At 37.8% G+C, this 25,197-nt stretch overlaps 1 protein-coding gene across 1 annotated transcript; it reads left to right on the forward strand.

Moving 5' to 3' along the window:
- The first annotated feature begins 49 nt into the window (after nt 1-49).
- DCAF13 (DDB1 and CUL4 associated factor 13) lies at nt 50-24,388 on the forward strand. The gene is made up of 11 exons (XM_027717669.2): nt 50-167; nt 927-1,126; nt 2,385-2,492; nt 4,211-4,300; nt 5,162-5,317; nt 6,032-6,109; nt 9,908-9,990; nt 11,666-11,830; nt 14,929-15,064; nt 22,923-23,086; nt 23,822-24,388. The coding sequence occupies exons 1-11, from the start codon at nt 98-100 to the stop codon at nt 23,907-23,909; spliced, it is 1,338 nt and encodes a 445-aa protein (XP_027573470.1). The 5' UTR covers nt 50-97; the 3' UTR covers nt 23,910-24,388.
- The last annotated feature ends 809 nt before the right edge of the window (nt 24,389-25,197 follow it).

The following is a 25,197-nucleotide window of genomic DNA, read 5'->3' on the forward strand; positions in this document are numbered from 1 at the left end:
CTCGCGCGAGAGCGGCCCGCCCGCCGCGTCCGGTCACGTGCGCGCGAGCTTCCCGGTGGAGCCGGCTCGGGCTCGGGATCTGGAAGCGGGGGCCGAGATGCGCGTGAAGATACTGAGCCGTAACCCCGACGACTACGTGCGCGAGACCAAGTTGGACCTGCAGCGCGGTGAGCGGGACGCCCGGAGCGGGGCTCGGGCCGTGTCGGCCCGGCCGGAAGGGCTGAGGCGGCGGCGGAGGGAGGGAGGGAGGGAGGGAAGGAAGGAAGGAGGAAGGACAGGAAGGATGGCAGGCGCTCGTGCGCCCGCCGGCCGCGATCCGCGCAGCCCCTGGCGGGCCGTGGGCTGCCCTCGCTCCCTCCGTCCCTCCCGTCGTAGGGAGTTTTTCTCCGCAGTGCCGGTCCCGGGCGGCGATTTTCGTGCAGTGCCCATCTCCGAGAGAACTTCCTTGGCCGTGCCCCGGGGCCGGGCGGCGGCCGAGAGTGGCATCTCGGGGTGTCGGAGCGCGGTCTGGGAACAGTCAGAGCCGGAGTGCGGAGTAGGAGTTTATTACCACTCTGGTACTCCGAGATTACATTCAGTATTACCGAAATTACTTTTAACAGTTTTTTGCACTTACTGCTGTTTCGGTCGCGTTGTGCTTTTTGCATATCCTTTATTAAAACTGACAAAAATCGTTAGATTTTACACATAGAATCACAGAGTCGCAACAGGCCCTGCTAAGGAGTCCCTCCCCAGCTTTCTTGTAGGCCCTCTGAGTACTGAAAGGCCACCATAAGGTCTCCTTAGAGCCTTCTCCAGACTGAACAGCCCCAGCTCTCACAGACTTTTCTCATAGGAGAGGTGCTTCATCCCTCTGATCATCTTTGTGTACCTCTTCTGGACCTGCTCCAACATGAGTTTTTAAGTGTGTGTTCCTCTTATTGCAGTTCCAAGGAACTATGACCCTGCATTGCATCCATTTGAGGTTCCGCGAGAATACACAAGAGCTCTGAATGCAACAAAGCTAGAGCGTGTGTTTGCAAAACCCTTTCTCAGCTCACTTGATGGCCACAGAGATGGAGTTAATTGCATGGCCAAACATCCAAAAAGTTTGTCTACAGTGCTGTCTGGAGCATGTGATGGAGAGGTAAGCTTACAAACCACAACAAACAAGGAACCTTTCTTCCTTATTTTCTATTTTCTTTCTCACTGGTGTTTTGTTTGGTTGGTTTTGTTCCACTTTACTCTTCTTTTATGTCTTTGTTCAGCATAATTTACCTTCACTCAGGAGATTCAGATTTCCCAGTCTGGGGCGGTGTTTCCCAAACTGCGGGTTGTAATCTTCCAGCACACCAAGGCAGAAGCTTTCAGCTGTGCATCTGTGAGCAGAGAGTGTGCCATTCAGTTCCTCAGGATGGAGCAGTGAATGTTAATTTATACATTCCATAGTGATTGCTTTTTGCTGCCCACATGGTCCCTCTCCTTCCCTTGAAGAAGTTAAACTGCTGCAGATTAAGAGACTGCATGAAGTCAGATGAGCTAGGGGGAAGGGGCACACAACCAAAAACTTTTTTGAATAATATTTTATCATATTGCCTAAGAAAACTAACCTTATATTTGTTTGATTATTTTTCATAGCAAGAAAAAAAAACCCCAAGGACACTTTAGTTAGCGAAATCTGGAGTTGTAGAAAAAACTAACCTGTCTTCTCTGTCTTTTCTCACTCTTACGGTGTTCATTTGGTGGTGCTTGTGTAATTTAAAGGTGTCTTCTGGGTCACTGGTTTCTTCCTGCTTTTTATAGAAAGTGCGTATGTCATGCACTAGCGTAAGAGTGATTTACCTTTTTAAAGAGAAGGGGAACCAATTTATATGAAACTTTAGCCAGATTTGTTATCTCCTGATAGAGTGAATAAAGTACTGGGTGCTATAAATACCTACAAATATTAAAACTGACCTCAATTTCTTTTTTTTTTTCTTTAATTAGCCCAAATACTTTGAAACCAAAACCTCTCTGAGGGGTGGACATCTGTATAGAATGTAGTACAGCAACTGGACTGAAAACATTCTGTTTGTTCCAAAGGCTATTTTCTTGTGCTTTTGTCTATAGAGTCTTTTTTCCCCCCTAAATTTATAATTGCTGCTTTTTTAGCAAGAACTCTAGTTCAAAAATAGGAGAATGCAAAATGCAGAAAGTGTACAGCTTAGGTGGGGGAAAGGGGAAAGAAGGAGAGAGCCTCACTTTTTTTTTTTTTCAAGAAGGGAATAATAAGTCGTTTTTTACATTATGAAGTTTGACCATTGTTCAAGCCAGCTGTGCCATTTCATTACCTTGTATTTGAATTGTGAACTGCAGTGGTGAGCTGTAGAAAGCTTACAGAATATTTACCTCTCTGTTTTTAACAGGTTAAAATTTGGAACTTGACCAGACGACAGTGCATTCGTACTATCCAAGCCCATGAAGGCTTTGTTCGAGGCATGTGTGCCCGTTTCTGTGGCACATCATTCTTCACGGTAAGTACAGTGTGTCTCCTTAGTACAGTGCAGCCGTACAGAGTGCCTGTTCACCATCTGTTTTCCACTGAGAAACTTGCTCCCTGCTGTACAATCTTTAAATATTGTATGAATACGCTTATTAAATTTGTCAGTGAACCCGACAGTTCTGTTTATATAAAATTGTTTCTGATGCTATGATACGGATGTTATTCAAGACAGTTGAAAGGATAGAGACCAGAAAATAGCTAACAGATGGTTGTGTAATTAAAACTTGAATAAACTACTTCTCATTAAAGTAGTAAATAGATTATGTTCATTGAAAGACATAGAAAAGTGTAAAAAGGTAACCATTTGCATATACTATGATTAAAGATAATCTGATTGAGTCAAGATCACTCCATGCGAATTAAGCTTTACTAACTTAAATCAATCACAGCAGGTTCAGTTGCATGTAAATGGTCTGGAAATAGTATGTCCTCCTGTTTACATTAAAACAGTTCTAAGATGACACAATAAGAAGAACTGTTTTTAAAATCTCGAGTGCCCCAAGATTTTGTTTCTTTTGAACTGGGTATAGAAGAACCATTTTCACTATAGTATATTTATCTTTTCTGAAGTATATGCCGGGTCACAAGGACAGTAGTTAGGATATAGGGGAAGTCATAGTAAAAAATTCTAAGTGGCACCAGATTAGAATCCCCTTTTGACAATCCCTCTACCTGAAAATTGAGGGAGGGAGAGAAGAAACAGTAGTACTGCACTCAGGAAAGAAAGTTAAACTTGTAGACCTAACATTTTTTTAGGCCTTTTTGCGTGATCCAGGTCACTGCACAGCCATGCAGAAGCTTGTGCTGGCATTAGTGCAAGAGGTAGAATGGCATTCGAAACAGGCAGCTGAGCAACTGAGGTGGAAAGTGCCTTTTAACTGTTTACATGCTCATCAAAGTGACTTCAAGAAAGTTCTTTGCAGTTTAAGGTGCCAGTTGATTAAGAATTGTAAAATGTGTCTTTTGGAAAATAGTCACCACTCCAACTCACCTTTTGCCTATTCAGCCCTGGAAATATCTGTTTTGGAAAAGCTTTGTGAATGAGGATAGACAGTTGAATAGGTGGTGGTAGGAAACAGTGACAAACTGGAAATCAGTTACCTGCTTTCACAAGCAGACAGATCCCTAGAAAACCTCTGAGCAGCAGCCACTGTGGAAGCCAGCCCCCACCTCCCCTTTCTGCTTCCACCGTCCCAGTTTTTATTGCTGAGCATGATGTTCTGTGGTAAGGAATACTCCTTTGGCCAATTCAGGACATCTGTCACGCCTGTGTCCCCCCCAGTCTGTTGCCCACACTGAGCCTATTTACTGGTGGGGGAGGCAGGGGTGATGACTGACACAGTGAGAGCAGAGGGAAATGCTCTGTGCCGTGCAAACACTGTTCAGCAATAGCCAAGACTTTGGTGCTTTATCAGCACTGTTTTAGCCACACACCCAAACCACAGTGCCAGATGGGCTACTATGAAGAATGTTAACTCCACTCCAGCCAGACCATGTACATGTTTCTAGGAGGGCTAATCTGCAGCTTGGAAGTATAAAACACAACAGTGACAGGTAGGAGAAAGCACCTGTGTATATCATAGAACATTCTCTTTGAAAGGCTGCCTGTATTTAATTGCAAAGCACATCTAGCAAAATAAACACCATATATTTACATAAAACTGTACATGCTTTCTCCAATATTTCCAGGTTGGTGATGACAAAACTGTGAAGCAGTGGAAAATGGAGAGCCCGGAATATGGAGAAGAAGAAGAACCTATTCATACAATTCTTGGAAAGGTAGTGAATCTGAGTTTTGGTTTTCCTACATCTCTTCTTTTGAATTAAGTTTGAACCAATTCTTATCTAGCTTTTGGAGGAGAGAGATATAGTTTGATATTACCTGTTATCTTAAGGGTTGTAAGGTGATGGCATCGAATTTTTTTGTTACATTTATTTTACATGTAACCAGAAAGGAATATCTCAAATGCCATCAGAGATGCTGAGCTCTGTCTCTGCTAATCATCCCTCTCCTGCAAACTGGTCAGATCTTTCTGTAGTCTCTTTCTCTTCAGAAGTGTATTGTCAGGGCTTAATCTGCATTAAATTTCTTTTCATGGCAGTACCTTGCAGCCATTCAATACAAAATACTAACTTTATGTCTTTCTTTTTGACAAAAGCAGATGAAAAATATATACTTTGGCACTTTCAATTTACGATCAGCTTATTTTATAAAAAAAATTAAATACTTTTTGTAAATAGATAGTTTGAAACTCTTTAGTTGTTGTAATGTCTATGGAATCCATTCAGGTCCCCATTGAAAATTCATAGTCGTACCCTTAACATTTCCATTTGCTTGAAAGTCAGCCAGGACTTTGTAAATGTGCTTTTAATGCCAGCTCCATTGTAAATTAACAAGAAATGCGTGCATGCACCTTAAATGAAAAAGAAAACTTGGCTACTGGTAGGGGCACATCTGATAAGACTTAGTTTCTTGTTTCATTGGTGGCTTGATTTTCAGTAATATAAATGAATAAAAACATGGGAGACTCCATATGCAATGATTTATTGATCTTTTTGGTAACAGAACATACTTGCGTATTTATACGTACAATTGGTTTTGTAAATTTTTGCTTTTTTGTTTTTTTTTTTTCTTTAAAGACGGTGTATACAGGAATTGATCACCACTGGAAGGAACCTGTTTTTGCCACCTGTGGCCATCAAGTGGACATTTGGGATGAACAAAGGACAAGTCCCAAGTGTTCTTTGACTTGGGGTTTTGATAGCATTAGCAGTGTAAAATTTAATCCCATTGAGGTAATGTTTGTGTTACATATTGGAAATCAGTATTTTTCTTGAGCAGTATAAGATCTAAACTCTATATACATTATCTTGATTTTTTTTTCCAAATTTAGATTTTGATATATGTTTTAACAGAATATTTGTGGGAGGTATATATAGATTTTTATGGCTATACTGATTTGGAACGTAGTACTGTATGTTTTTATATTTTTGTCTTTTATCTCTCTTAGTTGGGGAGAGGAAAAACAAAAGCAGGGCAGTCTCCATTCTGCCCAAAGCAATACAGATCTGGTACCTCAGTCATATAGTGTAGGAGTTATGCAGCTGTGGAGCTGTCACCTGTTCCAGTATTGTACTACCTGTGACTGAGACTTCTCACCCTCTTCTTGGCAAAACAATTGCATTTGATCTTTTACAGCACTTCCTGTTACATCTCTTGACTGGACTGTGTTCATAGCTGAAGAGTTTATGAGGAATTGCTTGTTAGTTCTAAAGTAGAGGGCACTGGGTGGATTCTGAATCTTATGGGGAAAGCTATTTAAAATGTTTGTGCTAGATAATCAGCTGCACAGAAAAAATGATGAATGTATTTCCTTAACTGAAAAAGAAACCGTTTGACTACCAACTATGTGAAATAGCTTAGGTATTTAATTTTAGCTGTTAACTACACTCTAGAAGCATTCAAAGACCAAACACACTGGTTTTCTTTTTCTTTTTTTTTTTTTTTAGACATACCTTTTGGGAAGCTGTGCTTCTGACAGAAATATTGTGCTATATGATATGAGAAAATCAACTCCATTAAAGAAGGTAATATTTTTCTTTTTAAGAATAATTAATGGCACTAATGATAATACTGGATATGTTAATAGCCTATAACTGTTGATGGCAATAGAGAAAAGGATGCTCTGAGCGGTGAGTTCATTGAGTTTTCATTGTCTGAGTCTTCTGAGTTTAAATTAATGTTGGGATTGAAACAATACAGAGTTAGAAGGGCCCTTTTCTGCATTCAGACAGGCTGTCATGCTCACTCTGTTGTAATTCTTGATCAAGTGCCTGACCTGACAGCAATTTCACAATAAGAACTTTATGTTCCTGTATTGCATTCTGTCTGTGTATGTGTGGGTTTTTTTAAATTTTTTTTTCTCCTCCTTGCCAGAAGGAAGCAAGGTATCTTCTATGGCATTTCCTTTCCACCACTGGAGAGCCTTGCTCTGCATTTGAAAAGGTGTTTTTCCTTTGCAGGGAGATAAACTCTCCCTATGCACCTACCATAAATATTCAGAAATCCTTTGCAGTGTAATCAGAATTGTATCTATATGTGGAACATACTGATGACGTGAAGATTCCTGTTTAAGGGAATGTATGTATTTATTTTAAACAAGAAGCTGGTAATTCATACACACATATTAAACCTCAATCAATTTCAGTATTATTGAGCCTCAGAACTGTTTTAACAATATTCTTCTTGAAATATGTTATTCTGGCTTGTGAATATACATTCAACGTCCTTCTGTGCTGCATACTTTCTGAAATGACATTGATCACTAGAACACTGTAATGGTACTTAACTTAGTTATAAAATAGGAATGTTGTTGGCATAACAGTATTTCTTTGTCTCCCTGTGCCCCAGCAATTTTTAATAAAGTATCATTTGGGCCACTGAGACAGTGTTTATAACAACTTATCAGTGATGCCAGTTGGAGACCCAAATGTTGACATGAACATGCTGTAAAGGTGCAGTTACAAACTCAGAGGATGCAGTTTGAGCCTTTGTGAACTAAGTTCTAATCTAACAGAATTTTACATATGTATATATGCTAAAGATATAAAACTCTACATACACCTGCATAATTGCATGTATATATATGTGTATCTCATGTAAGCAGTGTGCTCGGGTGCATTTCCTGCTATGGGAGTAAAACACTGATGAGTACTTCCTTGCATCCATGGATGCAGTAATGGGTTTTCTCCTGGAATAGAGATGATTCTCCTGTGGAGTGGAAGTGAAATGTCCATTTCTGCATTGAGAGCTAAGAGCTCTGTAACTCTAAGAGAAGGGTGCTTCTTATTAGAGGTACCTTACTTATGTACAGGCACTTGTTTCCAGCACTGCTGTGTTCTTGGGGTTTGATCAGCAAAGCAGTTGGGACTCAGTGGGAGTCCCTTCATTAATGGCAATAGGAATACAACTTCCCACATCATGAAGCAATAGCTCTCTTGCCCATTTGTCCTGTCTATGGGTTTCAAAGCCTTAAGTTTCAAAGAGGGAGGGATAAGATGGTGAGATGCTGCCTAAGTGCAAAGTACGAACTAGTCTAAAAAAGCTGGGAAAAGATGAAGGAAAACAATTCTGTTGAAAAACAAGAGGAAGATTTTTACTAGGAGTTGGTACACTTTAAAAGTCATTTTTGTGCAACCTATGGAAACAGGAAAGCTTAGGATATTTTAAAGATGGACTTTCGCTGACGGGAACTGTGCTTTCTCTTGCTTGCTGTATTCTTAACTGTTCATTTCAACCAAATACCTTGTAGGTCGTAAAAGAAGACAGATTATTTTTTTGGGTGAGCAGGTTTTGTGTTAAAGTCATCTTAACATCTCCAAGCTAAAGCTCTTTGTAAGCAAGTGTTCGTAGTTAAAATAAGTAAACCAAGATAGCTAAATCTTCAGGGACTTCACAATTTTGGCTTGTCTTAATAAGGACTTACATTTACTCATTTCATAAGAAGATCTACGGTAGTTAAAAGTAGTGTCAGAAGATGGCTCCACTACAGGTTTAGATAGTTCTGAAATGCCATTATTAATGTATTTACAGCAACTTAAATCACTTCCAACCCAGGTTGCCTTACATAATCCTAGAACTGTACAGAGAATCTGTTTCTTAGGCACTATTTTAATTCAAACTGCTGAAGTGAACTGAATGCTTGTAAATGTCAGTGAAAAAATAGTGATGTGGAGCATGGACTGTGACCAAACTTGACTCCTTTTGAAAGAGCTGGATTTTTCAGCAATAGTGAAGTTATTTTGTGACATGATGGAAAATACTTATTATACATGTAATGGGTTAACATTAATTGTGTGCTCATTTTGCAGTGGTTGATAAACTTGTACAGGGAGGAATAAAGAACACTCCTTGATTAATAACTTCCCATATATGTGCAAGGTTTGTAACTAGAACAATATTGAAATCTTGAACAAATTCCAGTTGTCATATTACTGTACACATAGGGCATTTCAGTGGCCACTTTTTAAATTAGACATCACTTTAGACATCTGATGATTACATTCGGTTCTGAATGCACACACTTTCTGAAAATGAGCAATGTTCTGCAGCACAGACTTTATAATGAACAGGGTAACGTCACCTAGGAAATGAGGACTTATGAAGAAGTGAGAATTACGAGAATATGCACACACTCATAAGCTCACAGTCTTTTGGAGAGATGTTTGGTAGTCATTACTGTAAGGGTTATAATTGTACAACTGTATTCTAAAATATGTATGTAAATGTATGGTGTTTGGTGTAGTAAGCCAAGAACAAAAATGAGTTTGGAGTACCATAGCATCAAACACCCAAATTTCAGGATCTTTAAGAAGGATTATAGCTGGCCTGGAGCACTGTAGAAAATCCTGTTTAGAGTTGTTCAGTGTGTTAATAAGTTACTCTGTAATTACACATCCACTTTGTGTCAGGCATACTGTATAGTTTTTATTTTTAAATATGGCCGAAGCTGCTGTGTATGGTGTGTGCAATGACCTCCTCCCTGCCTTCCCTTCTCCTACAGAGGCCCAGCTGTTACTGCCACAGCTGTCCTCCAGGGTGGGGATGTCTGACATACAGCTTCTTAATGCCTCTTGTCTAGTCTGCAGTTAGCAAAGCAGAAGGGTCTTAGTCTGTTATCAGCTGCCCTCTTCCCACTTCAGGGCCAACTGGCCTCTTTGTTAGCCATATGCTTGCTACCAGCAAGCAAATCTTATGAATGTGGAGCGAATGACTCAGTGCTGATACTGTGATAGTAGGGAGCAGATTTCAACACAGTAACTTCTGTATACACTGCTTGGCACTTCAACAAGAAATGGCAACTGTCCAGGAGAATTCATGAAGCACAATTTCAGAGATAAAATAAGGAAGGGATAGTAATAACTGGGAGAACATTAAAATGTTATAATTGCTTTGCAAATACTGATTCACAGCTTCAATTAATGATTATATCCCTTGAAATAACCATTTAATTAGGCATGTCTATAGATTACTTAACCAAAGGTTCCTGTAAATATGATAGAGAAGTGAAATTTTTCAGAAGTTCCAGGTTTACTTGTAGACCACTAGTGCGTTGCCATGTTCAGTGACCTCTTAGAAGAATTCTGAGGTGATTTACGAGGAAAATTTAATGTCCGTGTAGCCCAAAGCAGCAGGCATATGATGAGGGACAGGAGGTTCTTGAGTTTGGATTCTAACACTGCTGAGGCAACATTCTGTCATGTCACTGTTTCTCTGGCATGGTTGTGTATTTAGGAAGTGCTTGTCTCCAGTGGTGTATAGGAAGTTTTGAACTATAGTGAATATTTTACTGCTGTAACAAGGTAGCAATGTGTAATATTTTTCAGGTTATCTTGAACATGAGGACAAATACACTGTGTTGGAACCCCATGGAAGCTTTCATTTTTACTGCAGCAAATGAAGATTACAAGTGAGTGTGACCTTGCTTTTCAATACTTCTGGACATGTTACATTTTTAATCTGTGTCTTGGTGATTTATGAGCATGCTAAAATGAATTTTTAAAAGACTACTCTAAATTTGAATCACTTAATAGCCTAGAGAATTACAGGCTTACTGATTGTAAGAAATATGAAGTGATAGTAGACTACCTTTTTTTCTGCATTTCAGTACTTGAGGGATAAAAAGCAGTGTAACTTAGAAAAAGTGTAGTTGAACCAATGCAAATGTAACTTGCAATGGGACCCAGAAAATAAGTACTATTAGTCCAGTCTGAGGCAATATACGTGTTTATTGTCTTGCTGGCTCTTGCAAAGCTTGATATATTGTACTGATCAGCTATTTTGATAAAAACATTTCTTAAAAAAAGAATTTAATCTTCTCTGAAACTGTTCTGGAGACTGCAATACTTATCCTTTCAATGTCTCGAAGCAGTTTTTTACTTTTGAACAATACTATTCATGTGAACAGCTAATCTGATATTGAAAAAGCTGTCTCTTCAAAACTAGGCCATTGCAAATGTGCTCCATATCCTCTTTTCCAGGAAGTCGGTGATCTAACAATAGATCACTGTTTTCTTCTAGAACATAGGAATTTTATCACTTAAGGCTGTTTTTCAAAGAAAATGGAGTCTGGCTCAGACCTTGAAAGTGGGTTTTATATTCAATGTACTGTTTTTCTTATGTTTGGGTTATGATATGATAAAGCCACTAGGCTACCTAATCTGTTTGAGAGTTTGGAGGTTTGTTTATAAATTTGCTTTTTAGTTGTTTTTCTGGTTTTTTGTTTGGTTGGTTTGGGGATTTTTAATTTTTTTTGGTCTTCCCCTTCCTAAACTAAAAACAATAGCTATTATTGTCAGGGGCAACTGTCGTCCTGCAGGCTAAGGCAGTTAATATGCAGTGGCAAATGCATGTATCGACATATATCAACACTTGCACTTGCAAGTGTTCGCTGATTACGTGGAACAGCAGTTTTGAATATGATGCTGCATACTTTCTTTTGAATTTAAAAGGAAAAGGCAACAGTTGCCGGTATACTATTCAGTAAGAGACATTTCAGTTATGCATTCACTTGAATAAAGGAGGGCGAGAAACCTGCTGAGTTAAAAATTGTTAATATAGTAATTCTACTGAATTCTTAAGCAGTTTTCATTAAATGCATTGTCTATAAAGCACATTTGCTTATTGGCACTAGGCAAATTAATGATCTACGCAGTGATTATGCCTCGCTGTGTATCGCTGAGCTTGTTGATTCAAAGTGAGTAGAGGTGGACCTTATCTGAGCTTTGAAGTCCTTAAGAGCAAACCAGCTGTGGTCCAGCAGCTGGGTGTTTATTTTTAATGTAATGCTTTTCTACAGACAGTGTGCTCTGCTGAACTAGCATCTCCATGTGTTGAAGGACTGGGCTTTCCTTGCAATCCTACATTGTCTGGCCTAAGATAATTAGGCAGTAGGAGAGAGTGCCAACCAAATGGAACTTTACAGTAGACTGAATTACAAGGAGTTCACAATGTGAGAATATTTAGAAACCTTTCAGAAGTTTCCTCTGCAATATGGATCTATCCTTAAGTGTGGTTTATGTAAAATGTTCTATTTACTTAAGGAGGTTTTTTGGTATTAAGCTGTTGATGTATTTATTTTAAAGCTTATATACTTTTGATATGCGCTATCTTGAATCACCTGTGATGGTGCATATGGATCATGTGTCTGCTGTTCTTGATGTGGATTATTCACCCACTGGGAAAGAATTTGTGTCTGCCAGCTTTGATAAGTCTATCCGCATTTTTCCTGTAGACAAAGGTCACAGCAGGTGAGTGGTTTTACACCTTTCTGTCTTGCTGTCATTCATTTCAGTGACTTCCCTCCCAAGTCTTCAAAACTATTAATGGATTCATTAACATCTTCCTTGGAGCATTCAGTTCCTGTGAATGTTGAAATCTGACTCTTGATAGCTTGAAACCGACAGGCCTTGTAGTTGATCTAATTCTGGAGTCTGTATCAAAAGTAGAACCACTCCACAGGTAGCAGTACTTATGCAGTATGGAATTAAAATTACAGTGGATTATTGTGCTTGGATGTAGTCATTTGTATTTTACCAAGGTGAATCCCATTTTATTTCCCTCTGTTCATCTTGAATGTTTTTAGATCACTTTGTACTGTATCTGTCACCACTTAGGTTTGCAGTGTATTACAACACTGTAGCATTTGGTTTTCTAGGGATTGTCTTCATCCTATATGGATGATTACTAAAGACATTATGTAAATGTATTGCTGTATGAATTCCTGAGAATTAGTTCGGGACACTCTTGTGATCTGTTTCAGTGCGCTTACTGCCTTTTATTCACATTTTGTTAACCAGGTTTTGATTCATATGACGGTGCTTTGAATAGAATTCATTTTGATTTAGTTTTCATGTAAGATTTCATAAGGCGGTATATTAAGTATTTTGCTGAAGTTCAGATTGAATATCTACTATGTCTCCATTATTTTTTATTTTTCTTTCAGTTTGATGAAAACTGAAGCAAGTTATCTGATCTGTGTGGTATCAAATGGTCTTCATAAACCTCCCTTCATTATTCTCTATTGTCAGTTCTTCCTCCTTTTTCTTTTTTCTTAACTTTATTTTACTTCTACTTATCTACCTCTCTCCAACCTCAGCGCCCCAAAAGGTTTTTACTAGGTCAGGTTCTGCGTAGTTTGAGGGTGGAAATATTGAAATATTGGTGAAGGAGTATATTTTTATTATTGATTGATGAAATTATGTATGCAATGTAACTGTGCTGCATTAAAGAGAGGGGCCGTTTACATTCCCTCTATATCTAATCTACAGATAGTTTTCATCTTCTTTTTGTCTTGCAATAATATTTTAAATGTAAATAGGTAGTGCAGTTCCTTTGTAGGTTTTTTTTATTTAAATTCTTGCATTATTAAACAATATGATTAGCAGCTCCTTTATATGGATTAATAATGTTCACAAAAGTGGTGATATGCAAAGCTAAAGCACGTCACTGAGGGGAAGTTTGCAGACCCCACAGTGCAACAGTAAAAGGCTTTATTCCACATTATAGCAGATTGTTGCCAAGACCTGTGGAAGGAATTTTACTCTTTATCCCCACTTTTTTTCCCCTTTTGTGTGGTGGCCATAAATCAGTTGAGGAGAAGCCTTACAAATGAAGAACTTTGCCTTGTATAGGCTGACTAGAGTGTTCTGGGACACACAAAATTCCTTAGAAGATGGACTTTTTCAGAATTACACACTTGACATTAATCTCATGGAATGGAGAAAAGTCTCTAAATAGATGTGATCCTACTTGGAAAACTGAGAGGGCAGTTAAGATTATCTGTAAATAAGGATCCTGACGGTATTCCTGTTATGACTTCTGATCTCCTGCCAATATGAAAACTCCTAACTTCAATTGCTTTCTATTTTATTTTTAAATGAAAATTTAAATAATTAAATTCTTTAGCCCTAAGAAATAAGATTTATTATCAAGTTGACTAAATTTAATAAATGCTTGGTAAACAGAACTGTATTTCTGTGTGAACTTTTAAATGACGGATCCAGGTTATTTGGCCATGTTTTGTGTTCTCCCTGTCCCTGAAAATGATATTTAATAGCTTGTGATGACAGCAACAGGAGAGGCAAAGGCTGCAAATTCAGAGTAAGGAAGGGAAAAGTACTTAGTTCCCCAAACAGTGGAGAAAAGCTTTGTTATTGAGTCACATAGTAGAATGAAAGTAAACATAGAAATGCTTGTGAAAGTGCAGATGTGCACACACACTTTTAAACTCAACATCAGTGAAAAGCTGATGTACTGATGTTTTCTGAAGATACTTGTACTCAGTCTTCAACGTGGTTGTTCTTGTAGAGCATTGCTTGCTAGTGAATTACAAGAGGTGATTAAGCTTATTAAAGCTTATTAAGCTGATATATTGATTACTTTTGTTTTTCTCACAACCTCTCCAGTTAAATTCCAGTCTAGTTTTCCCACAGCTCTTGAATAGGTGTTGTTTTCATGTTTCCTTTACAGTATTGCTTGGTTTTTCCTTATAAAAATAACTGAGTAGAAGAAAGAGAACGGTCTATAAGCTGTAGTGCGTGTCTGATGCACTGAAGAAGTGGCTATTGGTGGTCAATAAGTAGGCCTTATTTTTCTTCACTTTCAGAATGCTAAAAAGTAGCTAAAATTACCAGAAAAGTGTACCTAGTCCTTTATTTTCATAGCAGAAATGAAAGAATAAATTTGTTTGATACATACTTAATGAAAATCAGATAAGAGTTTAATATTGGTTTAATTGTAGCATGCAGAAATGTTTTTCAACAGGTGTTAGCACTTGTCGAGCAGGAGTCTGATTGGAAGAAATCAGAAAAGAAAGGAAGTCCATCTTTGGGCAAAGGAGGGAAATCACAATGAGGAGTAGCAAATCCATTGCCATATATCATAAATGGATAGGTGTTTATTTGCTGTTCTTTTTCTTATTCATAATGGTGGTGTCAGATTCTTTGGTACCTGTTTTTCTGCATTCCCATTCAGTAATATTCCCAATGCACATTAATCAAAATTATTTCAGGAACAGTATGGATATCATATTGTATACCTATGGCATGTTTTGCAAAAAGAGTTATTTTTTAACTATTTACTGTAGTTTCTATGAAAGCATTTATTTAAAAAGCATCTTATCCGAGATGGTCCTTTATCAGTCTAACTGTTACACTTTACTGGAATCTCTATGTATAGAGAGATAAGATCAGCATAGTGTTAAAAAAGTCAGATTTTTTTTAAAACCAACAGCAACAAAAAGTAAAAAAAAAATTTGCCTTGCACAGAATGCTTTCTACTATTTGAAAGGTAGTGTTGGTGGGAAGAGTGACAATAGCTCATTTTAAAATGTTTCTCTTTGCTTTAGGGAGGTATATCATACCAAACGAATGCAGCACGTCATCACTGTAAAATGGACTTCAGATAACAAATATATTCTGTGTGGCTCAGATGAGATGAATATTCGCCTGTGGAAAGCCAATGCTTCTGAAAAACTGGGAGTGGTAAGAGTTGCATTTTGCTTTTTCTTATCACAAGATGTTTGGGGTTTTTTGTTGTTCTTACAGCTGGTTAACCTGTTCAGCCTTAAAAATCTTATTTCTAAAGGGAAACGGTAAAATTGTAGTTTGACATTTGTGTTTAATTTGCAGACTGACATGTGCAGTACAGCTCATTGCATTTACTGTGGTCTGTAATAATAATAATAAAATTACATACCTCATTATTGTTACACAAGGTGACTTTTTTTGGTCTTGTTTAACAATAATCATCAGTTCGATCTAAACTAGAGTTGAGTTTTTAACCTGTGTACTAAAGGTTAGAATTCATCCCTTTGCACTAGAGAAAAGGCAATAAATTCTGCTTTGCCATACTTAAGTAATTCTGTTGAAGTTTTGGGTTACTACATTTAAAATTTTTGAATGGTATGTGATTGGTTCATATTTGTTCATGAAGTTGGTTTGTTCAAATAAAAAAAAAAGATGAAAATCTAAAAAAATCATACCGTGATAAGCCTGTGCATTGTAAAATAAACCATTGGCGCTGATGCATAGGTGAGATTGTCATTAGCCTGTATAACTCTCAGATACCAACTGGGCAAACTGGTGTGGTGTCTGAAGTCCACTGGATTCAATGTAAGTCTGTTTGGTTGAAGTGTCCCTAGTAGGAACAGACACCAGTCTAATTAAATAAGTCTTTTCAGTTACACTTGTTCAAATGTTTATGTATAGACAAAGCCAAAATATTCCTTTATGGTTCCCAGCTCTATATATTCATCTGCACAGTTGGAAGTATTGAGTGACTGTGGAGAATGAATTTGACACTTTGCTGCGAGTGATCCCTTTATGTAGCTTCATATTGTTACAGTGTTTTGGAGGTGCTTACATTGCTTTTTCTGAGCCTGTTGGCACAGCTGTCAGATAATGCCTGTGGGGATTTCTACTTGATCTTGTGAAAGATTGCGGGGAGAGGAAAGGGAAGCTGTAATTCAGGGAAGAATGTTGTGCAGTTAAGGGGACATCTATTGCATAGTTATGTCTAGGGCTGCTTGTGATTACCTGAAGCTCCATCAGCTTATAGTATCTGTAGGAGGGAAGTGGAGCAGAGCTGGGAGAGGTGGCAGGTGAATGGGAGTAGTAGAAATACTTAGAACTACTCTGTGGAATGGGACAGTTCATGGATTATTGTGCACTGTGAAGCACTGGATATGGAGTAGCACAGATAAAATAACATGTAAATCTTCAGCCATGACCCCACCATAGGTTTTGGGAAGTCCTGTTATTCTCATTTTTGCTATAGAGCTGTAGGTAAAAAACCCACAGCTTTGTGTACTGTGCAGTAATTGTGGTTACAAACTACTATTTAAGTTTGTAAATATGAATTTTTTTAAACGTGGTAACTTCTTTTTTTGAGGATGCCTTTTTTTTCCTCTTCTGCGTTGATTCTTGGGACTTTCCCATGTGGTCAAACACAAATATCAGTCCCATACTTGCTAGTTCCAGGGGCTCCACAAAGCTCCTTAGAGACTTTACTTTTTGATTTAACTTTTTATGTTGAATTTGTTTAGACAGTGTGGGATTGGGCAGAAATTATTACCTGTTTTCCTTCTGTTGTATCCATATGCTCATGGCAACAACCTTTTCACCTGCTTTTACAATATTAACTGAAACTTTCTCTGTTTATTCACTATATTCTTAGTGAGAGATCATGATCTCTAAGATGTTGTTCTGTAACAGAATTGTCTGGTAATCTTGATGTGCATCTTTACTCTGTGCCCTCTGTGTGAAGGTCAAGTGGGTAAGAAAAATGTCAGAAATAACATTTTCTTATAGAAGGGTTCCTGATATTTTCAGATGTGAACAAAAAATTCACTGTATTGACTACTAGATGGTATTGGCTCATTTTCTTATGAAAGACTGAGGATAATTGGCTCTGGGAAGTAATGGGCAAACCCACCTCCTTCTGCATTATAGAAATACTGTGTACCAAAAGGACAACTAAACTACTGTTTAAGTATTCAGAATGTAGACTGGTAAACGACATTCTGCTGTTTTCTGCAGTATTTGCATCAGTGAAAATTGGCCATGGATGTGCCTAAAAAAGGCACTACTAATGGTGGCTATTGGCTGTTGGATGTGGTCCGCACATTAATACTTGTGTTCCTTGGCCTGACAGTGAATCCTACATAAAATAGCCTTTTTTGTTTTTCTGTAAGTTCAGTTTTGTTACTTCATATGCCTCTTGGAAGCTGTTGCTACAATTTGGTTCTGCTCTTGTGGGATCAGACCAAACAAGCTTTAGTAACATTCTGTGTGTAAGGGTGTGTAAGCATTTTTGTCAAAGCACTTTGGCTGTTGGCTCCCAAGAGAGCTAAATCAATATCTGCCTGTGACACAGGTCAAGTGACATGTGGTTTATTATTTGATTTTTTTTTTCCCTCCTGTTTTTCGAGTTAGTTTTTTTGGGATTCTTTTTTTGTGGGTTTGTTTGGGTTTTTTTTACTGTCAGAAGTGAAAGTCATCCCATCCTTTAGAATAAAAAACTTGTCGAGGTATCTCAGAAAAAACACCCCACAACAACAAAAGACATCTTAAGAAAGCAAAATTATTTAGAAATACAGGAAGAACTTAAAAGGGACAATAGTGTATTATGTAGAAAAACTACTCTCACTTCTCATGGAGAACATCAATGAACTTGTAAAGAATTACATTATAATGAGAAGAGGTAATGTTTCAGATCCCCGAATCTTGTGTGGAAGTGTGTTCAAGCATGAGGTTGCTGAAGCCTTGAATTTAGCAAGACATGGAATTTGAATGTCTGAAGCTACTATAGTTGTTAAAATTTTTTCTTTAGAAGCACTAAGAAATTTTATTTTTCAGCTATTTAGAGTAATAGTTGCTAATAGGACTCAAGAGTAGAATCCTCATGGCTTATCACAGTCTTGGATATACCTTGGAAATGTTTGGGTTCAGGCAACTGCGCCGTTCCTTGTTTGATCCAATCTGGTAGTTCCTGATATTCTTAACACTGCAATTGTTAATGCTATTTAGCAGGTTCCACTACTTTTCTTCAGTACCTGCTTCTTCTTTTTTTATCGGATTGATGTTCTTATCTTCACAGGCATGTGCTTGCTCCTTTTATAAGTGTCCAGTTCTTCCACAGTCTGTGGCTATTTTTTGAATGTTTTGAATATCCAGAGCTGAGCATTCAGTAATTCTGTCAGAAGTGTCAGAATATGTCTTAAATGCTTAGTTGCTTGGTCTGCTATTTTTCTTTGCTGAGAAGACTTGATTGAATGACTCATCCAAAGGTCACTGTATTTCTGATATAATGCTAAAATCTTGCAATACATTGTATTTTAAGATGGATATTTTTGGGCTCAGGATGAGTGGAAACCAACATCCTGAAAGAGAAAGAAAAATAGTAATCAAACCTTTTTTTTTTCTTTGATGAGTACTTAGCCTTAGTTGTTTTTTAGCATTGCTGGGTTCCAAGGAAGTTACAGTACTCATGTTGTGGCTGGTGAACATTTATCCAGTTGGAAAGTTGTACTTTCTGAACCGTGGCTGTCCAAGCACTCATCAGTTCTGACATGCATGTTGTCTTTGGGGTTTTAATTTATTTGGCACTGCACTCATTATTCAAAATCATTGAAACATGAAAGAAAGAATAAAAGTCTCTTGAGGAGCCAGAGGCATCTTGTGTCTCTACTCCACTGACAATTGAACCTGCATGGGTTTTGCATAGGGGTAACAAAACCCAGATCTCTCTGTTGGAGATACTGCAGAAGTTGCTTTAAAATAATTTGCAATATTTAGGTTTTAATAAAAATTGATTAATTGACAAATATGTATTATTAAATAGGACTTAACAGGTGTTATTTTTAAAGCAGTAAACATCTATCTCTGCATGTCCAGAAGCAAAAGACTCAATTAATCAAGACTTTTGAGAAACTGCAGACTGTTCAAATACTGTACATAAAATATGGCTTGTTAAGTATGTTTGAGGCTTTTTTACCTGTGCTCTTGAAAAAGTTTGGGATTTCTGAAAGGTAAATGATTTTGACTTTTGATGAAAAGAGGAAAATAGAGCCTCAACTGAATGAAAAGGCTGGAAAAGCAGCAGTAATAGAGTAGACTTCAGTTAATAGTGTACAATTAATGTAATTAATACAAAGAAAGAGATAAATTAGATAAAAGGATAAATTAGAAAAGATATATTAGGGTTTTTTTAATTATAGTGAAAACAAAGAACCATCAGTAAAACTTTTAAAAGCTGTACTGCTCTTCAGTCTACTGACACACTAAAAAAGAAATTATACCCACAGTTCTTAGCGTATAAATGCTTAGTAACATTACTTCAGAGAGTTACAGCTGCAAAATTTGGCTGTGTTACAATTCTGAATTAAAACAGGGCACTGGGCAATTGAATAAGATAATCTTCTGCTTGGTATTTCAGTAAAACTAGTGCTGAGCATAGTGCTAGTGGAGCATAGGTTTGCTGCTTTCTTACAAGATGCAGAAATAACAGATTTGAGTAAAGTTCGAAAGAGAGGAGGAAGTGCAGTTAGGAGTCTTGGTTTTGATCTAGCAAAGTGCATTAGCAGTAGCACATCAAAACTGTCTTAAGTAATTGTTTATCCTTTCGGTCTGGTTCTAGTATTTCCATTTTCTGAGGTAATGCTGATAACAAGCAGTACCAGATACTGTGTGACATGGCATTCTTTTCATAGTGATTTTGGGCTTGTGATTGATTCAGTGTACCTGTAACTTCAGCCCTTTAGCTATGATTTTGTGCTCTTAACATCCACATTGCCTTACATTACCTTTCTTTTTTTATTTTTGTCATCCATTTAGATGTAAAGAAGCCAAAATTTTTTGGTCCAGGAAACAGTGAATAATAAACTTAATGGCAACAGATTTAGAAAGGTGTTTTCAGCAGAGCAATGGAAAAATAAATGAAGAGAAGCTTTGGTTTAAAAAACTGCTGGGATATGTTTCGATTCTAAAAATATATTACATCAGTGCTCTTGCCTGCCCTAATCTAGAAGGGCAACCTGAAGAGGACTGATAAACATTAATTTCATATTCTTATGCTGAATTATGGAAGTCTAACAGCGTGGAGTTTTAAATACTGCACAGTACAAATACAGCCCTCTTGAAAAGGATAATTTTTTTTTAAAGGTGGTTTTAGCTCTTCAATCAGGGCTCTGGAAAAATGCTTACCTTCCATTTAGATGTGAAAAATAACCAGCCTCCATCATCAGGAGGGAGGAGAGAGACATGGGCAATTTATTGGAGGAGGCATTTTCCTATTGCTGGCAACTTGGTTGCATTTAAAGATTTCTTTTTCTCCCTTTTTCACTCTAGGTATTCACTGTGAAGTGGCACAAATCAGTTCTCTTTCTGCCACATAATTTTTACTTTCCTCATGTAGGAAGGAAGTTGCACATTCACTTATGTATGTATGAAATTGAATGTATGGGGAAAAGAGTCATATGTCATCTTTGAGCATGTCTCATGATGTCATATAAATCCCAATTTATTATATTATACAGTGTTCAAAATCTCTAATCCTGCTAAATCATGCTGTGCATCTTCTCCAGCCCAAAACAGAATGGGGAGTATTGCTGTTCTCTTCAGCTGTTCACGTTGACCTTTGTAAAATGACTTGCAAGAGAGAGGTTGGGATTCAGTGGATTATTGCAGTCTGATTTCTTAGCTAGCTGCTATCTCCCATAAACAGAAACTTGTCATTACTGCAAAATTTTAATTTTCTTTTACCATCGTGTAGATGAGGGTGCATTTAGCACAGCCTGGTGTTTTGTCCACTGGCATTTGATAGTTGGATGGAAAGTCACCAACTGTGTGCCTTTTTGTATACCACACTGCACACAAAAATGGAGTCAGACTCAACAACCTCTTGATCTATATTAATTTTTTAAATAAGATATCCTGGATTTATCTTTAATTTACAGATTCACCTCTTGTCTGTAGGATCATCAAGGTTATACTAAATCGGCAGCAATTTGCTTTTCTTAAATTAAAGAAAAATCATTGCATTTAATTAAAATAAAAGCTCTTTAATTTGGATTATGTTGGCAGTTTTCTGCAGAGTGGGAACACCTGGGATTTATTAAGAGTGAACCAGCTATTCAGGTTGGCTTGCTAGAAGGAATTTCAGTAAAAAGCAGAGGGTGTAGCTTTAGTGGGTTAGGGTTGTAAAATTTACTCTGTTTCACTTAGAGAGGTCACAAAAATATAAGTAAAGCAAAAAGATTTGAGTTTTCCGAACAAGAGGGTAGAGTGAAACAGAGGTTAAGAGCATTATGTATCTCTGATGCCTGAATAAGAATTTTTTGAGCAATGAGCAACTCTGCATATGGTACCTGGTTTCTTTATTGTCCCAAATGAGAAACTCCTTTGCTATATATTTTATCAATACTTGCTTTCAGACCATTTGTGGTGTTCCAAACCAAAATCTTCTGAGCATGATATTTATTTTTTCAGAATTCATTACATATTTTAACAGAAGTCACTTATAAAAGTGATCTCCAGAGTGGAGAATAAATAGCCAACTGCTGATTTCAAAGGGGAAAAACACATTCCTTTTCTAATGTAGGTGGAATTTCCAAACTTTCTGTGTGTAATAAAGCTGTTGGTTTTGTTACTGCTTTTTTTCTCTTAGCATCTGAAACTTGGGTTCTGTCTTTTCTTGAAAATAAGAAATTAGTGAAACTGAGTCATTTTCTAAGCTGAAGTTGTCTGGGTTTTTAGTATTTTAGGTGCAGATGGTAGTGTGTGAAATAAATGTAAGAGGGCAAAAGACTTGTTCCACAGCTAGTTTGAAAATGTGTCTGAAACACTGGAACTATAGAGTGTATTTTGGGCAGGAGGGTAGGAAAAAAAGAGAGTGGGATTATCATCTGTTAATATTTAATATTAACAGATTTTATGTTTATGTGAAAATTCACTAGACTGAAATGCAACTGAAATTCCTAGAGATCTGAGCAAATCCGAAATACATAGAGACTGATATTCCTCATGAAGCAGTGAATGCTTTAGGCAAATACACAGCACACACATATTTTTTTTCTTTTGATAAATAAGTATTAGGACCCAAGAAAAAAATGCCTAGTTGAAAAAAAAATAATATTCTGTAGGTTGGTTGTCAGGAGAAGGCGTTTTTCAGTTCCAGGGTTGTTAATGGTGGCTGAGACATAATTTTGAACATGGATAAAAGATTAGTCTTTTGTGGCAGTACTGGCTCACCTGAATTTCATATGTTTGTGACACTAAGATTTTTTTAGCAGCTTGATGAAAGTGGGAACTCCCTGGTGTCATACAGTGAAGCTAATACTTGAAATCTGATGTGTGCACCGTGCTTCCTAAGGGATCAAGGCACTGGGTAGGATTTAGGCCACCTAAAAAGATGTCGGTAAAGCTGTTCATTAAGGCAGTTCATTTACAGCATTTGTACTTGCACTGGCCAGTGATTAAAATGCCTGCAAATCTTTGTTTTACAGGTAAAGTTGATCATCTGAGATTGGGAAAGACTGATCAATGAGCTTTTACTGTCTCCTATTTATATTCCCTCCTGTTTTTCTACAGCACATTAAAATCTGATTTTCAGGAGTTAAATTTGGTTACTTCACTCAACTTCGAAACTGTGAATAAACTTTTGCGTTTGAGCATTGGGATATTGTTGGAATTTTAGGGTTTTTTAATATTTCCCTACCCTAACTCTGAAGATCCTGTGGGTACAACCATTTGCTAGAAGGAAGCCACTTGAATTAAAAGTTAAAAAGATTGACAGTTAAATCCCTGTTCTTTCATGACGTGCTTGTCTGTGTTTTCGCTGTAGCTTGCACCGCGAGAGAAGGCAGCAATGAATTACAATCAGAAGCTGAAGGAGAAGTTCCAGTTTCACCCCCAGATCAGGCGCATCGCTCAGCACCGTCACTTGCCCAAGAGCATATATTGCCAAATCAAGGAGCAGCGCATCATGAGAGAGGCTCGTCGGCGAAAGTATGTCATCCTCTTCTGGATTTGTTTTCTCTTCATCTTAAAACGTGCATCACTGCAGTGCTGCTGCAGCAGCAATGGATGGGAATGATAGAGATACAGCATGTGGGAGGAACGAGTGTGAGCTACTTTTAACATCTGAACGAGTGATCACGAACTACTGGATTGATTATAAGGAAAATGCTCTGTTTAGCATGGCATGATGCCACATGGCAATGGAAACAGAATGGGCTGTGTTTGGTGTGGCGGGCTTTTTGGTTTTGTTTGGTTTTTTGTGGGTTTGTGTTGTTTTGGGTTTTTTATATAATGTGAGACTCCATGATGAATGTTTGCTGTCACCTAGATCATTGTCATATTGGAATTTCTAGGAGCAGGAGGTGGCATACTTTGCTGTAGCCAAAGCTAAGCTAAGAAGTGGGTTTTAGTCATCTTTATCTGCTGAAAGACTCTACAGACTTGAGCAGCCAATTCTATCGCATGAAAATCAAGCTGAGTTCCCAAGAAAAGGCTTGATTTGAAACTTTTCTAAATTAGCCAACTTTAAAGTTACTTTTAAAGGGAACAGTATTTCTTCCTGAAATAGGAATACGTGGCTAGTGATTGATAAAAGAAGAGCAATTCTTTTCTTTTGCACTTGTAGGATGTCTCCATTAATACCTTGAGGAGGAAGCTGTTATTTGTTTAACATTTGTGCTGACTACTGAATTTCATTTTTCTGTTTTTTTTTTTTGTTTCTAGGGAACTGAATCGTCGCAAGCACAGCAAACCGGGATCTGTGCCATTTGTGTCAGAGAGGAAGAAACATATTGTGGCGGTAGTGAAATAATTGTTTTCTCATGTACAAAATGTCACAATGAAAGAAAAATGTCACTATTGAATGAATACACTGTACAAAATTTGAGGGACATTGGTAAGACAGCATATGGCTCCAGGAACGTGGCTTTTCTTCAACTTTATACATCCTCCGACTTCTGAAGTCATCATCTGCTTTGGGTACTTATGAGAATTAGCACAGTAATCTTTCATTGCCATTTGTCTGTCTGACGTTACTGCCACAACACTCTGTATTGCAGTGGAGTTTGACCCTTTTGATACAAGCAAATAACTTGGTGGAGAAATGTCTGTAGTTCCTGTCTTATTCCTTGGTACTGTTACTACAAAAAAAGGATGAAATAGATTCTTATTTATCAAAGCAAAAAAACCCTTGTTCCAAACAGAGTTATAAAATAGATTCTCCTTATGCTGTCTGGTTTTTAATTTTTATTCAAACAAATTTAATAAAGAAAACAAGTGACCTTAAGGCAATGGACTAGATCTTGATTATTCCAACTTAAAAAATATCCTGCATTATACTTCTTACATACAATATATTATCTTTCTTTTATCCAAAAGGAATTTCTTAGTATTTTCTGACATCTGTAAACATAATTGTCAGTTTAGCTTGAGTTGAAGTAGTTGGTTCTTGATTTGTTGAGTCATGATACTTCTGGTTTGAGCAAGCCCTGTTGCTTGGAATTTATGAGCTTTGGTGCAGAACTCTGAATGTAACGAGAGCTTTCATTTCCAAGGTTTGGTTATGGTGTGATATTGATGTGAGCAGTATGGCATGAGCTATGGCCGTCCAGTATGTACTCTGCTTATATAGAGCACTGGCCCCACCTACTGGGTGGAGTCAAGAGGTGGAGTCAGCGCTGATTGGTCCGCATCACTGGCTCCGCCTACTGGGCGGAGTCAGCGCTGATTGGTCCACACAGTAACTGCAAGCTATGTGCAAACCCTGTTCCCTAACCCTAACCTTAAAAAAGAGACTGCAAGCTATGTGCAAACCCTGTTCCCTAACCCTAACCTTAAAAAAGAGACTGCAAGCTACTAGGGTTAGGATTTTAGGGTTTAGGGTTTTCGGGTTTAGGGTTTTAGGGTTTTAGGGTTAGGGTTAGGGCGCCGTTAGGGTTAGGGTTAGGTTAGGGTTATGGCCAAAGGATCTCGTTATGCTCCAAGACCTTGTTTGCACAGTTGGTTTCAGACAGGACCCAAGTGGTGCAACTCAGAGGAGCAGGGTTGGCTAAAAATTGCTAGAAGGGTTGTAAAGCATGCTGAAAAAAAGGAATTTTAAA

This window comes from Pipra filicauda, unplaced genomic scaffold (assembly GCF_003945595.2).
Source record: "Pipra filicauda isolate LSUMZ 115617 unplaced genomic scaffold, ASM394559v2 scaffold57_size4234018_pilon, whole genome shotgun sequence".
Lineage (NCBI taxonomy): Eukaryota > Metazoa > Chordata > Aves > Passeriformes > Pipridae > Pipra > Pipra filicauda.